This window comes from Scleropages formosus, chromosome 4 (assembly GCF_900964775.1).
Source record: "Scleropages formosus chromosome 4, fSclFor1.1, whole genome shotgun sequence".
Taxonomy (NCBI): Eukaryota; Metazoa; Chordata; class Actinopteri; order Osteoglossiformes; family Osteoglossidae; genus Scleropages; species Scleropages formosus.
Genome location: NC_041809.1, coordinates 830590 through 846632, shown reverse-complemented (window position 1 = coordinate 846632; position 16043 = coordinate 830590). Strand labels below are relative to the sequence as shown.

Genomic DNA, 16043 nt, shown 5'->3' with positions numbered 1-16043 from the left:
CCTGACGGAGCATTTCTGGAGGAAGATGAAGGATTTTCTGTCACCACAAAGAAAGCAAAAGAGAAGAACTGAAGTCAGGCCACATCTCAGCTCCTCATCTAGGTTCATGTCCATAACTGGAGATGTTCTGTGACTTGAGCGAAGAAAAGAATTTGACAGAAGTTGGTAGAATGGGAGCGCACCCACGCACACACGCACAGTGTTGTCGTCAAGACAGGTTAGAAAGACCAGAACAAGTGTTTACAGTGCTTTCTATCCATATGGTTTATGAATTTTGTCCCAGTGCAGGAGTATAACACACTTCATTTTTGTTTGGTATTCTCAGCGAGTGCATGCATACTGATGTGTATACATACGTATATGCGCTTGCGATAGCGTGTGTACATGTGTGAATGCGCAACATGTACCTGCGGGAGGTCGGACCCTGGCCTTCAGTTTGTCCCCCGCTGTGGTGTCGCCGTAGAGCGGCATTTCCGCCATCCTGACCCCTGATCGAGCCTCTGCGATGAGCTGCCGAGCCCGTTCCCTCAGCTGTCGGCGCCGCTCTTCGTCCTTCTCCTGGCAACAGCCACACACACCACACACACACACACACACACCGCAATCATGCATCAGCAGGGACACTCCTGCTTTCATGGTCTGCCACAGAGGAAACATAAAAATGGAGTATATACGCACATATTACACAATCTCAATTTCCAAACGATCAATGGAAAAATGTCGAGGAAGTTTGTTTCCCAACCAGCAGGGTGGGGTGACTCAACAATGGTGGGAGTAAAGGGAAGAGGAACTGAAGACCACGGTCCTAAACGAAGGTCCCCACACCTCTCACTTGTGTCCTGCTGTCCTTGCTGGCTTTTGATCAAATTAAAGTGTGATGTGCCTCAGGTTTCCTTCTCCTGGTCTCTCCGGTCTGCGGAGCACCGGAAGGAGTGACCTCCCCAAGGAGCATCACCTGCGCCCCCCCGGTGTTTCAGTAAGTAATGCAGCCCGACTTTTCTAAAAGTACCACCATACAGTCAAAGAGAGACTACGGGTGATTGACGGCACCCATCGCCTTGTCGCACCCACGTCATCCGGCATTTTGCACCAAGACAAGCGATAAAAAATTAAGGAACGTGAACATGCTGTCAAACGTTTTGTGCGCCACACGATGATGCATCTCTGTGTGTGCATGCGCACGCACACACCAGAGGCAGGACGACTGATACGCAGCTAAGTGACAGCATCTCAAACTCCCCACCTGTCATCAGCAGTTCAGGTGCTACTTGCTCACAGAGAGAGAGGGATATGGTATTATCATTTTATGCAATACTAAGGATATTAATTAGGATATTAACAGGATATTAATTATTAATTACAATATCCAGACACTTCTTCACCACAGGAGATTACTTTGTGAAGTATGTATGCACCCTTTTATACAGCCAGATGATTTTTTACTGTATCAATTCAGGGAAAGTACCACGATCAAGGGTACCACAGCAGGAAGTGGGATCCAAGCATAGGACATTCTAACAGCAAGGTGACGGCTCCGACCACTATGCAACCTGCTGCCCTGTTTACCATAGTATTTTACTTGCTATGGTATAGTATGTTGCTTCTTTCGTGTATTGTTATGTTATGGTTATTTTGGGTTTTCATGGGGTAGTTGAACTGATGCAGTAAAAATGACCTCTGTGTATAAATGGTAAACACCGTGCTGTGTACAAAGCACTGTAGGGGACAAACACTGGTCCTTCTGAGAAAGAAAAACCAACCAAACTTTGGTGTAAAATATTGGAAAGCACCTGCATGTGATTAGTGTGGTGTGTCTCCAAACCTTGCTCTATCTCCATGGAGACAGACAGGCACAAACAGAATGGTCACGTCTTCCTATGCTTACTGACGGAGCGACCTGAAACTACAGAACCTCAAGTAGGGAGTCATGGCACTTGGACCCCCACAAAGGACATGGTAGCTGCACGACTCCCTCAGGCTCACCCATGTGATACAGTTAGTGAGTCGGGGACCCAGTGAGGCGACCCATTTCCCAGAGTTGTCAGCGAGATGCAGGAACCCCATCGGCAGACAGACCCCTCAGCTTGACTGCAAAGCTTCTCTTCCAGGAAAGCCTACTCCCATCCACTGAGGACCGCTGTCTGTCCTGACATCACGGGTCAGAGGTGGTCCTCAGAAGTCACCATGTTGATGAGGATGGGAAGCGGGGGATGGTTGGGGCGACTCACCAGTGAACATCAAACACGGCCCAATTAAACTAATAATCACGTCCCAGTGAACACAAGGAAGCTCACCTGGTTTCCCCCTTGTCCCCCCGGGGCCCAGGGTTTCAGAGAGCACCAGCCAGAGCACCGATGGTGGGGGGGTCATGCCTTCGACAAATAAAAACAGAAGGAAAGAGCAAAGCACAGGAACTCCCCTCTTTCCTTGTAGCGAGCTGCTGGCCAAGAAACGCCACTTGGGGAAGGATGGGGGCTGGCAGATGGGGGGGGGGGGGGCACGGGGGACTCGCTGCTTTGTGACTGCTCATTAATGACCAATTTGCTCGCTGCAGGGGGGCGTCACATCGTTGGGAATGAATCAAGCTGAAAGTGCTCAGTACTTACGAAGCCCACATGGAAGGCGCATGCAGCAATTCGGGCTCCGAGTCGGAGCGACACGTCGGGACACAATAACTGAGGCACAGAGAAGTGCGGAAGCAGTGGGGGCCAAAGAAAGGCTTGGGGGGGCAGCCACACTGCAAGCCTGCCCATCCCCCGTCTCCTGAATGGACCTTCAGCCCTCCTCTGACAATCTGCGGTCACAGCCGAGTGTCGTCACCGTCCTTCTTTCTACAGCCACAATCCAGCCGCCAAAATCCTGAGGGAAAGTGTTCACCAAGAGCTCCCTCGTCCTGGCCGGACCCCCCCAAATCCCCCCCACCTCCCCCAGTTCACTGGCATTGTAACGGAATAATTAGGTCCGGTTTAATTTCATTAAGATACTCCTCATGCATGGCAAGCCACGAAGCCACTGTTGAAAGAGATGCTGTGCAGCCACACGTGTGTCTCGAGAGAGCGGTGACCTGCATCGGAGGCAGGTACCACGAATTATGGCACTGTATGAGCGAGGTGCCCTCGGCAGCAAACAACCCCACGGAGCACAGGAGAAGCGCAGACCCCCCACCAGGCTAGGCGGAGACCACCTACAGCCACACGAGGGCGGAGCAGAGCACGTTGGAGTAACAGTGTCCGCCATTAAAAAGTGTCACATTTCCTTGAGCATCTTTTTATTTATACTGACAGACTGCTCAGATGGCACAAAACGTAGTCACACTGCGTACGAAACATCATCTCTCTCTCTTTCTCTCACACACACACACACACACACACACACACACACACACACACACACACACACACACACACACACACACAAAAACCGTCCCCCCTTGCGATTCGTTCCTCCCCTGTCACACTCTGATCAGAGGAGGCCGTTGGGGGATGTGGGACACTTAATGGCACATTAGGGTAATCGCTCTAATTGCCACTGGGTGCTCCCTGTTAAGTGTGACGGCAGATTATGACAGCCGAGTCTCAGCCACTGTTATGTGCTTCTCAGCCCAGCCCATGCAGCCCAACTGCGCTGCGGCGGGGCAAACACACTCCTCCCCCGTAGCGGAGCTGTGTGCCTCGCAGCAAACCTAAGGACAGACCGGCCATCGGCCACCTTCCCCGCACAAAGACCACTCACATCGGCAGCGTGCATCGCTCTGCCTGGGGCTGTCCAATGGGCCGTTCCCCCTGCCTTGCTTCCAGCTTTGGCGGCGGCATCTCGCCGGGCCTGCTCCAGCAGGAGCCTGGCTCTCTCCTTCAGCTCCTCCTGGCGCGACTGCACCTTCTTTGGGGCAGAGGAAGAGACCAGGGTACTTCAGTGGCAATCCCCTGTAGGGTGGTAAAAACTGGCAAGGCATGGCCGGAAACCACGTTCAAAGCCTACACTAACTGCTAGCGGTCTGAAAGGGTTCTTTTAGGGGGAAGTGTCTCCATAGGAGGCACTCACCTTTTCCTCCAAGGTGTGTGTTGCTGGGGGAGGTGTTGGTTCCTGAAACACACACACACAAAATTAACAATTTATTTCTTTGGAGTCACACTTGAATTGATATTTCATTACCTACCCACAGTTTTCTGTCTTGCAGCTATGACTCAGTTCTGTCGTTTATAAAATAGGTGTACATCAATGTCCTGGGTTCAATTCTAAGCCAAGATGCAAAAAATGCCAGAATAAAGCCGTACCCTTTGGCCTGCTGCGTGGCCATTGAGTCACCCTCGTGTACCGCTCTCAGGGTTTGAGAACAACTGCCTATGAGTTACCTGTGCGCTGCGCTGAGGGGCCCCATCCGCATGCCGCTGCTGCCCTTCGTTGGCCGGTTCGGACTCCGAGTGCCGCAGACTGGCCCTCTTCTTCTTGAGGAGATCGGCGTCTCTGTTGTAGGAGAAGCCGAGGCGCTGGGTGGGGGTGCCGGCCTCCTCCAGTCGCTCGCGCTCTCTCTCCCCATCGCCCGCAGGCACTCTGAGGGACGCAGCTCCAACCTGCTGCTGTGCCTCCTGCTCCTCCTCTCTCCTGGGCTGCAGGTCGCCCAGGTCCACAGTATCTGCCTTCAGCAGCCTCCTCTTCCCCGACGTCAGGTGGGATGGTGCCACGTCCACTCCCCCGCCCCCCGTGGGTCCAACAGGGGATCTCAGTGCCTGCTGCAACTCCGAGTTCGAGTCAGAGCTTCGGGAAAGCGGTGACGGTGGAGGTTCGAGGCTGGGAATGGAACCCGCCAAGGGTAAAGGAGGTGCCCCTAAGCCCACGATAGCTATGCAGGGCCCCTCTTCACCTCCAGAGCAGGGTTGAGCCCCTTCTCCCTGGGGGGCCTCGGCAGACGGCTGTGACTCGGCCCCCCGATGCAGGTCGTTGAGCTCTGCATAGAACTTGTCTTGGTCGATGGAGCTCTCCGTGTCCGTCTCAAAGTCGCCCACTTTGTAGGTGCTGCGGCTGCTGTTGGCCTCAATCTGCACCACATTGAGCTCCTCGCCGCTGAAATGCGCCCTGATCTGGTACAGGTAGGTCATGACGGTCAGCTTGTCTGGGATGGCCAGCAGCACCATGTCGGAGGGCTCCAGCAGGCGCGAGATACCCAGGCTGGCGAACCCATCGTATGCCTGGTGGCGAGACGTAGTAGCATGAGTGCGTTTCCCCTCCAGAAGGGAAGCGCAGAACAGATACACATGTGCGCACACTAAGTGTGCGAAAAACACAAATTTCACACATCGGCAGCTTCTGCGTCAAGACACTTCACCAGTGTTTTGCGATCGGTCGTTTTGGAGATCAACAGCACATTCCATGTTCCACCTGCAATCACGTGGAGAGCGCCAGCACAGCACACTTGGAGAGTTCTACGAAATGGTTCTCCAGTTCTCAAGTTTGCTTTTATGAGATCATTAACGTGTCGTGGAACAGCGCACCTTAGTGGTTGGCTCCTCGTCCCATATACTCATTCAGTACAAGTGTCCATGGCAGCTCACAGCCCTGGGCCTTTCCATGTAGTGGATGTGCAGCGCGACAGCCTGGAGTGCCAATCAGTACACACCCAAATAGTGGGGGTGGTGGGGTGTGTGCCGTGTATTGCACGCCAAAATAATACAGCGGAATGAGAGCGACGCCATGTTAATCCATGCAGCTATTATCACTCTGCTGGCAGCCGTGGCTTCTGATGACAAACAGAGAGACAGTCAAAGGGTTCAACCCACGATCACACGATGAAGCGTGTTTAAAAATGGGGGAGCATTACACATCATCATGATACCTAAAACCCTTGCTCTAAGTTACACCTGCCTGCTCCCTCTCTACAGCTGAGCCTGCTGGTGTTACCCTGTTGCGGATGCCAATCATGACCGTTGGGGGCTCACGACTCTCTCCTCCTGCTGACTGTAGTACATGTCTTTGTGTTGTGAGTGGAACCTGAACTCGGGGGTCAAATATATTAGCAAGCGTTTGGGCCCTTTAAAGTTCCCTCAGCCCCACCATCACCAGGAGGATGGAAGGAAGGAAGGAAGGAAGGAAGGAAGCATTAGAGCCCCAATTTTGTAACAGTTATCGAAGAGCAAAATGTATTTTTATTGTTCGCTGCTCCCTGAAAGGGCATCACCACTGTAAAAGGGCAGGAAGAGGGGACAGCAGTTGAGGGAGTTTGGTTTGATCTCAAGTGCTGAATAAGTCCACAGAAAGGCCTCTCAGTGAGGGCAGTCCCCAGCCCACTTTCCGTCAAAGGCACGCATTTCACACACTCAGCAGCTGCTGCCCCACTGAACAAGATCACAGGAGCTCTCCAGCACTGTCACTCAATCTCAGCTCCTTCTCTAAACACCACCCACTTATAGACCACGTTAATATATTTACATCGGTTGGTCAGATGGGAATCGCTGAGACAAGGAGTCTTGTCTGTAACACAGTCAATAAAACATTAATAATGACATCCCTCAGTTTATTCACTGGAGAGGTTCCGCAAAAATCTCAGCTAAAGCTTGCATAGAAATACTTGAGATTTTTAAATTATACTACGTTAAACATTAAAAATGGCAAAAAATCTGTTGTCTCCACAAACTCTCATTCAATGGCAACAGCTGATGGCTGTAAACAATGTGGAAGGGATCTGACTGAAGGTGGTCCCACACCCTTATTTCATTCAGGGCTTCTTTACTGCCATCTACTGGCTCGGAGGCTAAATGCAGGTCTTGTTTGCCCCAACTAAATCAGTGAAGAAAAAGTAGTTAAAAACAAACTGCATGTGTAAATGTTCGGATCTTTAAAACTTCCTAACTTGACCATCATTTCAGGAGTCCATGTAACTTCTGCAGATAAAGTGACACAAGTGACTGCATCAAGGACCAAACACTGCAAAACCCCAATGGGGTTCACCTGTGGCCACCCGCAAGGGGAAGGGACCTAGAGCTTCTGCTGCTACTCATACAGAAACCGAGGCTCGTTACGGAGGCACTGCTACTGTGCCCCCAGCAGGGCTCTGGGGGTTATCAGGCAGCACCGTGTGAAGGCAGGAAACGGTGCCCCAGGAATTGGGCCAAGCATTCAATATAGCTGTTACACCAACGGGGGGCCAAGAGAGTGATGAAAGGGGCCTGGGGCAGAGGGGCTCCACAATAAACAATAAGGGCTCCTTCTGGAAAGGTACAGGGAAGGGGGGGGGGGGGGGGGGGGGGGGGGGGGGGAGTTTAGCAGAGGCAGTGGAAAGGGAAATGGGGGTGATACGTGACACACTTCAGATTCGACAAAAAAGGAAAAATGGGGAAAGGAGAAGAGCGCATGACTGGTAACAGGTCCCACTGGTAAACAGGGACAAAGGAAGCAAGGACAAATCTAATACACACACACACACAGATGGCTACATGAACCGCAGGCACAGACATGCACCAACAGGCACAAAGGAAGAAGACGACAAACTAAACAGCTCTGAGTTATGCACAGGGACTGAGAGACGGAATAAAGAAAGGAGGTGGCAGGTGTGTGAGTAGTGTCCCCAAACAGGACCTCACCTTCTTGTTGTTCTCCTTGATGTCCTGTGGATTCAGGGACTTGTAGTCACTGCATGGGGAAAAACCCACATGGGGGGGTTACGACATGCAGAGACGGCATGATTGCACACGCTAGGGTCACATCCCAAACCACTGTGCCGCATTCGTGCGATCGATTGAACTGGTCATGTGGAAAACATGGTGCAAGGTTAACAGCAGACACCATGTGTTTGTGTGTGTCCTGTTACTCACATGAGGTCTGGACGGAAGTGGTGTAGCAGGGCGCAGAAGGCCAGGCCATTCCTCCAGGAGGTGGTGAAGTTGGTTATCTTGACACCACGATAGTTTCGTGTCACCTCTCTGCACCAGGCCAGCAGCGACTGGCTTGCGTTAGGCTTCCCGCCCAGAACCGGACTGGGGATGGGGCTGGGCTGGGGTGCAGGGTGAGAAGACATAGGTATTCAGAGTCCCCCAGATGCACGTACAGACACAGACACACACAAACACACACACACACACCTCCTGCGGGCAATTCAGAGGCACCAATTCACCTCGAATGTGTCTTTCGACTGTGGGAGGAAACCAGAGCACGGAGGAAACTCACACAAAATTTGAAAGAAAATGCTAACTCCGTGCTGACCGAGCACTATTCAAATCCATGACTCAGAAGCCACGAGGTGTCACTGCTTCACACTGCACCATGGTGCCCATAGTCCTATGCTCGGCTGGCAGAAGAAAGAGTTAACATGTTGTTAAAGGCCCAACTGTGCCCCCTTTGGGTGAAGCCAGGTCATTACAAGGATGGAGCACCAGGATCAGCCAGCTGAGAAACGGGTCCAGCCTGGGGAGGGGGGCTGAGGCATGAGCGCTGAACTGCCTCTACAGAAAGTACAGAGCAGGCAAAAGACGGGAGGAGCCGCGAGACGAACCTCCGGCAGTCCAAGGGTCGCACTCATCAAAGAGGATGAAGTGCTCCTAATAGAGTTGTCACGTCCTCTCGGACCCGTCCCCTGGGGGCAAGGAGGAGCACCAACGATGGCGCACACATTTCACTACTGACAGAGTTCCTAGACACTGCATTTGGCAGCATCCACTCGCATCACTCAAAACACACCACACACACCACAACTTATTCTGTTCCCACAAAGTCACCATTTCAAACACTCAGATTACAAGATACTCGTGGTTCCATTACACTACTGGTTCAGTGCCCTTCGACCCACACAAGGTCAGGCTGAACTTTCTCCTTGTGCAGAAAGACCCGGAATGCCGCCGAGGCCCAGACAAGGCCAACCCCCCCACCCCTCCTGGAGCTCCCTAATTGTGGAGGGCCAATTACCTGGGATTACCGGTGCAGGCGCCATTGAAGGAATCGCTGAGACAACACATTTGAAGCTGCCAATACGCTGAAGGCAAAACCTCCACTCGTTGGAATACCGCGCAAGTTAACCCTTTGCTCGCCATGGCAGCTGTGGCAGTGAGTTCCCCTTGCTCTCTGTCAGAAAAAGAGAACCCCCCACAAAGGCAGAGCGCTACCCATCCCAAACTCAACCAATTGGACAATTTCCCGTAACTGTCCTTGCTCCAGGTGCTGCATCACATACAGCGCTCGCTCTCTGACTGACATTATTGCTGCAATTAAAACAAACCCACCGTTCCAAGACTGACGCGTTTTGATTCAACAGGAACTGATGTTGCCATATGATGGAGTAAGGACTGTTTTGGGCAGCTGGCAGCGCAGAAGGCCGCTCACTCCCCAGTGTCTCGGCCTAGAGAAGGATGGTGACGTGGACGAGGGCTGACAAACCGCCATGCTACTTTGCTGCGAGGATGGATTAGCAGCACAAACATTGAACACAAACATCCATTTACTCTTTCATGTTCTGTTTACTGTAATCAGTGCTGCAAAAAAAAAAAAAAAAACTTCATTAAAGAAACACTTGATAAATGGCCAAAAATAACAGGAGCCTGAGCTAAGCAGGAATTTCAACACAAAGTAAATGAGTACAACTGAAACAGTCAATTTTGCACCTACGAAAGCTGCTGCTGTTGCTGATGGTGATGGCGGCAGCACTGGCCCATTGTCCACGTGGACTAATGCGTGTCCAGCTCTGCAGTACTATGTCTTCATCATTCACTCTTTGTGAGTGAAGGGCAAACAAAGGGCTAAACTTAAATGACCTCAAACACATTACAAATCAAATTACCACTCAGCAGAAAGAAATGTTTCCAAATGTCAGGAACGGGTGTCAGAGGATGACAGACCTGAGGACGTATTCAATCTCCAACTGTTTAAACCTTGTAATCCCCATTTTGGGCTTTGGGCAAAACTCGCACAGCATTTGAGCGTGGCACAGTGTGAGCAGTGAGGAAACCCCAGAGCATGCTGGGACTCATCTCGCATTTATTCCCATCCATCTGGATACATGACTGCAGGCAAGAAGCAGCTGTCACACACATCTGAAACATTAATGAGAAAAGTTCGTTTCTTGTTCTCCAGCCAAAGGAAGACTGCAAGACGGCGCCACCAAAAGGACCGCGAGGCATCTGCAGCCGTAAAGTTGGAGTCGAGGAGCGTTCCAGGAGCGTTCCAGGGTGCTTGCCACGCCAGCCTCCCGCAAGTCGGTTATCTGACAACCTGCACACTTGTGCTACAAGAGCTTAGGAGCCGAGTGTCGCACCAGACCATGTGCTAATGGCCGTGTCGAGCTCATTTCCTCGAATTCTCAATTTGCATGAGGACAGATGCACACGCACACAAACAGGAGGTTTTCAAATGTGCCTCAGCAGATGCCAGAAGAAGGCCAAATTCTTCTAGATGTTAGCAACATCCCCATCGCCACTACCCTTTCATTGCCTACTCGCTATATCCCGTGTTCAGAAGTTCATCTCACAACCAAGAGCCAAAGGGAAGCTTTGCGAGCCGCTGCTTCAGAGCCAGTAGGCTACTGAAGCGTGACAAGATTCAAATTGAGGACACGCTCAATGAAAAACATGGTATAAACCAAAGGACACAAGGAAAAAAATAGGAAGGCGAATGCCACGACGCACGTGCCTCTGCTGCGAACGCTCCACAACTTGCAATAACTTGTAGGTTGCAGCTTAGGGTTGTCCTGACAGGTGAGGCAAGGGCCGGCAGGGGCTGGAGGGGGTGCGTGTTACTAACGCTCACACCGGCGCTCATGCAAATCGACTTGGATGCTCCAGCCGGGTGGGAGGGGTGGGGGAAGGCACAGAGACGACAGCAAATGAAGCGCACACACCTGGGCTTTTAATTTCAGCCGTGGAGAAGCTATCAGAGCTGAACAACAAACCGCGTACATGGGGGTGGGTGGGTGGGTGGGTGCGCGCACGCACACACGCGGCGAGAGCCCATGCCCGTTCTGTCACATTCCACTACCCAGTCTAAAATTTGAGCGATAAAAGATGCTGCCAAAAAATGCGTGAGAAATTCATCACCTTTAGCGGTCAGTCTGAACAAACACACCTTGTTTTATGTGCAACTCCAGCGTCACTTTTACAGCTGAACCACAATCAACAAAATAACAATACAGACTTGGGGTCAGCTGGTACTGTAGGGATTAGAGCTGCTGCATTTGGGCCCCAAAAGTTGCAGGTTTGAATCCCACCTCCAGCTGTACTCTTGAACGAGGTACTTATCCTAAATTGCTCCAGTAAAATTACCCATCAGTATAAATGGGTAAATCATTGTTAAAGCTTAGCATTTTAAGTTGCTTTGTAGAAAAGCATGAGATAAATGTAAACATCCTTCAACAGACTTATAAGTCCGGGACTATGGGTCCACCTGTGGCAGTGACCACCTCAGCTAGTCAGCGGATGGACTTGCTGTGGATACGGGCTCTGCAGAAACAGCGCTGACCAGCCGGTCCTTCTGAGCATAGTCACAGCGCATCGTCAACAGGGGGCGCCGAGACACACGCGACAGAGGGCTGACAGCAGAACGCTATTAAAACTCACTACTAGGACAAATCCCCAGTGAGAAATAGCCTCGCGGTGCAGCCTACCAGCACTTTAAGAGAGGAAACGAGGTTGGCCGATGGTTTCCGGAAGGTGCCATTTAGATGTGAACGTGAGGGGTGGCAGAACATTCCAGCAACAGGGAGGCCAGTACCTATAGGGAAAGGACACGCGTGGAAGAGCCCAGAGACAACAGGTGAGGAAGAAACAACAGATGTGTGAAATGGACAAAGAGCCAATGGTCTGATGGGTCAGCAGGTGGCGCAGTGTTAGGGTCACTGCAATGTACCTCAGGTTCAAATCTAAACTCCTGCTGTACAAACGGGCGAATGACCAAGTCACTTTGGAGAAAAATTGAACTAAATGAGAGAAGATCCAAGTAAAAACCAAGGCAGACAAACAGCTGATACAAGCGGAGACAGTTGTCAATGTTGACAAGACACACAACATCTGATCAGAAAGAACACAACTTTGTGTGGGAAGTCACACAGAAGACTGATAGAGATGCCCCACAAGTTATTCACTGGTTAGATTCTGTGAAAATGGGAGATGAGTCTTCAGTACATTAAAATGGTTTGCAAGATTTTTTAAATAATTTTAAATTCATTGTGAAATGTTTGTCAAACTAATTCTCCACAAACCCCTTACTGGGTGCAGATTGATGACCGATTCAATCATTCACTCTCATCTTGCCACTGAGCACTGACACTGAAGAACAGCAGATGGGAGCGGTAAACACTGTGGGAATGACTTGGATTAAGGTGGTCCACACTGCTATTCTGCCTGTGCTCCTTACTGCCATCACTTGGCTTTGAGGGTAAATGCAAGGTTGTGTTCAATCAGCAAAAAGAAGAAATCTGAACAAATGGATCACTGAAGCAAATCATAAATCAAAATGACCAAAAGAACTGAAAAGCTCAATTTTTAAAATCAACTTTTAATGAACGGAGGAGCCAGTGCATGGTGACAGCAGGACTCATGCACTAATAAACCAGCAGTGGTTCACAGTTCTACTGCAGGCCAGAGCAGCGCAGATCATCCATGGTGTTCCCTGACAAAGCAATTAGGAGCTTATCGCTGCGCATTAAAGGCCCTCTCTGGGCCATTTGTCAGGGGTGTTCTCTCCTTTCTGTGGGAACATTCGATAGGATTTAATCAACAGGAGGGCAGGTACCACTTCACTGACAAGAGGCTGGAAAAGGGAAAACCCCGTTCCTCTCCGCAATCCCTGGCCACAAGGGCAATATTGATTTCCTTCCCCTCCCGCCTGGCTTCAGGGCCACACACCTGTGGATGGAGCCCGTATTAGGCCAGATTAAGCTAAAGTTACGTGCCCCCCTCCCCCCAGCCGCCCCGTGTCATTCAAAACCTGCGTGGACAACCACAGCAGGCACAAAGCCGCTCTCGGGCTCGCCTAAATAAACGTCATCAGCGCTGAAACATCAAACACCGAGGATTATGGGATTTTACAGATTTGCAGGCCGAGGACCCCTCCCTCGAACAGGTATTCATTCTAGATTACGCTACAATTTGTTTTCGTTTTCCTGGCTCTTTCTGCAGCCACTGCACAGCGGTACTGTAATCCGCGGCAGATAAAAGTGAGGACTTAGCGGAAGAGACGACAAAACGCTTCATAAAGCCCTTCCAGTCGGCTGCGTGGCCACTCAGGGCTCTTGGCCAAACTCACAAACAACTGGAATGATATCAGTCCCCGAGTGGATGTGCCCTCCAGACCAGGATCACTGACGACATGGACCTTCCTGTCTAGGTGCCGCACTGGAGTGAGAGCAACAGCTCTGTGCCCCACTTGAGAGCGCCCTCCAGAGGCAGCTTAGGAACTTAATTTACAAACACAACTGGGAGCAGAATGCTGTTTGTAATTACTTTTGTTCGTAACTCAAATTATTCACGGATTAGGTTCCATAAAAATCTCAAAAACATTTAGAAAAATACTTTGCAGAACTTTACCTTTCGCCTTTAAACCCTGATGACTAAAGGACCTAGTAAAAGTCATTTGTCGCCACAAACTGCTGTGACATTGCAGATTACTGACCAATTCGCCCTGTAAACAATTGTTATGGATCCCTAACACTCAGGAGCAGCACAAAGAAGCTGTAGACACTGTGGAAGGGAGGAGAAGTAAGGCAGTCCAACACTCCTGTCCTGCTTGGTGCTCCTTACTGTCAGTTCACATAAATGGAGGCGTACAGACATTTTAGAAGTTATGTGCGTGGAAAAAACAAGCAAATTTTGATCGGAGTAATAAACAAATAATAGAGGAAAAATGTTTGCATAAAAAATTGTAACAGGATAAGCCAGTGTGCACACGCGCACACACAAAGAGGACATCCTAATGTCATTTCCTGTGATTTTAAAACTGTCAGCAAAATGTCAGCCCCTGACATTCTCAGGGTATGGATCCTCGTGCCATGATCTCAAGCATCCTCTTGTGAGAAAGGTTAAGTCATTTCTTCCTTTCCGTGCCGCTCCCTTCTCTCCCCATCAATCCAAGCAAACTTTGCCATTTTTATCAAGCTTAAGGATTTAAAGGTTACGGGACACAGCAGCGCATCTTCTGCAAGACGACCCAGAGCATCCAAAAAGATGTCCCTCCCCTGCCTTCCTGTCCACTTCCGGATCAACTGCCGCTGGCTTCCCGAAACACTCCACACCTCACTTCGCACAAAACAAAGCAAGAGAGACTAACTCAACACTCATAAGAGGAGGAGACATCGGACTGACATACTCCCGAGTGATAAAGCTGTGTCCTCTTGTCCAGCAGAACAAAGCCTGGTCCCCTGGCAATGGATCTCCTCACTTGCAGCTTAACAGGTCGCCATGGAGACCTTCTGCCACCCAATGGAATGATGCTCAAAGCTGCGCATGAACCCAGTTCAATACCGTTTACCTCACTAACTTGTTTCTACACAGACACAACACAAGGGTCTGAATTAAAGGGAGTGGTCAAGTTGAACATCCTGGGGCCCTCAACCACAACCTGTTCATCACAGCACAGCACTGAGCGCATGACTTTGAATAATTTCCTGTTGCAAGAAGATTGTGCCAAGACACAACCTCCACCCACTTTGGTTTGGTTTGGTTTTCCAGATCACACATCCTGTCATGTTTAGGAGATGCTGCTTTACCTGGTGACCTTGTGTGCGATCAACTTTTTAAAGGCCCCAGTGTCAGCTGGTAAATGGATCTTCCAGGGCACAGAGCCCCCCCTTCAAAGTGGGCTCCATCTGCTGCTCTTTCAGCCACTGAGGAGGAATTCCCGTCCTTAATCCCCAGTGCCTCTCATGGGAAAGGTCAGCTCTCACCCTGTGGCTACGCTGGGGGTTGGGAGAAGCCCACTGACACATTCCACACAGAGCGGTTCAGGGTTCAAAGATGCGCTCGGCTGCGTCTCACCAAAAGGGCGCTGCTGGAGCTCATCACCATTCGCAGATCGTCTTATTTACAGACACTAGTCGCAGAGCCGTATCCTGGACATCCAAGGAGCACGTGTTCTGCTTTAACATGGAAATGTGCACAACTCTTCGTTCCTTTACCCACGTTTAGAGTAACTCACCCCTAGCCCCTCGCTATGTATCACAGCAACATCCAGAGAACTATGGGTAATTTAACCTGCTTGAAGTGTGAATGAAACAAGGACTCATGTGGTGGACACAACTTGGAACGACAGCAAGACAGACCAGGCAGTGAACGACTAGGCCAGGATCTTCAGCTATAAGGAAAGTCTCCCTCCAGGAGACACAGAGGGGTATCTCACCTTCGGGGAGGAAGACACCAGCTCCTGCCTCACTGCTGCAAAGCCGGCCACTTCCTTCTCAGGGGCTATCTTTGGTGTGGGGGGAAAAGAGGCAGTGGTGGTAACAGGGGGTGCAGGGGCCCTTCTCTTGGTCTTGCTGTCCACCGGGGGTCCCGGAGGTACAGCAGGACTGGAGGTCCGAGGCTCATAGAATGGGTTCGACCTAAGAAAGAGACAGAGATGCACTGGCTTCTGGCACAACTCTGTGGGGCCACTCCAGCTGTCCTCGCACCCAGGACTCACTCATCCAGCTCCTCGTCGTCGCCAGTCGTGGTCGGGCCGTACAGGTATTTGCTCATGTCCACGGGACGTATGTTCTTCTTCACGGGTTTGGGAGCGGGCTCTTCGGCCCTGATAGGCGGAGCCTCTGTCTCCTCGTCGGGCTCGCCAAAGGGGTTCCCATATTGCGGGAGCTCGGGATCCGCCTCGTTGAATGGGTTTGAGGGGTCCCGGTCGTAGGAGAGCTCCTCGTCCTTAAGCTGGACTGGGAAGGCAGGCTTAACGGCAGGCTCTGGAGTGCACAGGAGAAACACACACACACACACACACAGAGGCGTGTTCAGCTGGAGAGACAGACAACCCATCGCTCACACCAGAAATACCGATGACCGGCTGAACATGGACCACAGAAATGTTAAGTGAACATGTTCTTCAGAAGAAACTGTCGAGAGGCTAGAAGTACAACGATGTCACACACT

General features: G+C 50.9%; 1 protein-coding gene across 4 annotated transcripts in view; it reads right to left on the bottom strand.

Annotated features, from left to right (window-relative positions):
- Positions 1-16043, bottom strand: part of ehbp1 (EH domain binding protein 1) — a 66891-nt gene that overhangs the window by 22310 nt on the left and 28538 nt on the right. For all 4 annotated transcript variants that reach the window (XM_029251059.1, XM_029251061.1, XM_029251060.1 and 1 more), the window contains 8 exons: positions 15589-15856; positions 15307-15508; positions 7806-7984; positions 7575-7623; positions 4353-5186; positions 4042-4083; positions 3733-3879; positions 408-558 (listed from right to left, as the gene is read on the bottom strand). In XM_029251059.1, the coding sequence (XP_029106892.1) occupies positions 408-558; positions 3733-3879; positions 4042-4083; positions 4353-5186; positions 7575-7623; positions 7806-7984; positions 15307-15508; positions 15589-15856 (1872 nt within the window). The remainder of the gene's footprint in view (positions 1-407; positions 559-3732; positions 3880-4041; positions 4084-4352; positions 5187-7574; positions 7624-7805; positions 7985-15306; positions 15509-15588; positions 15857-16043) is intronic.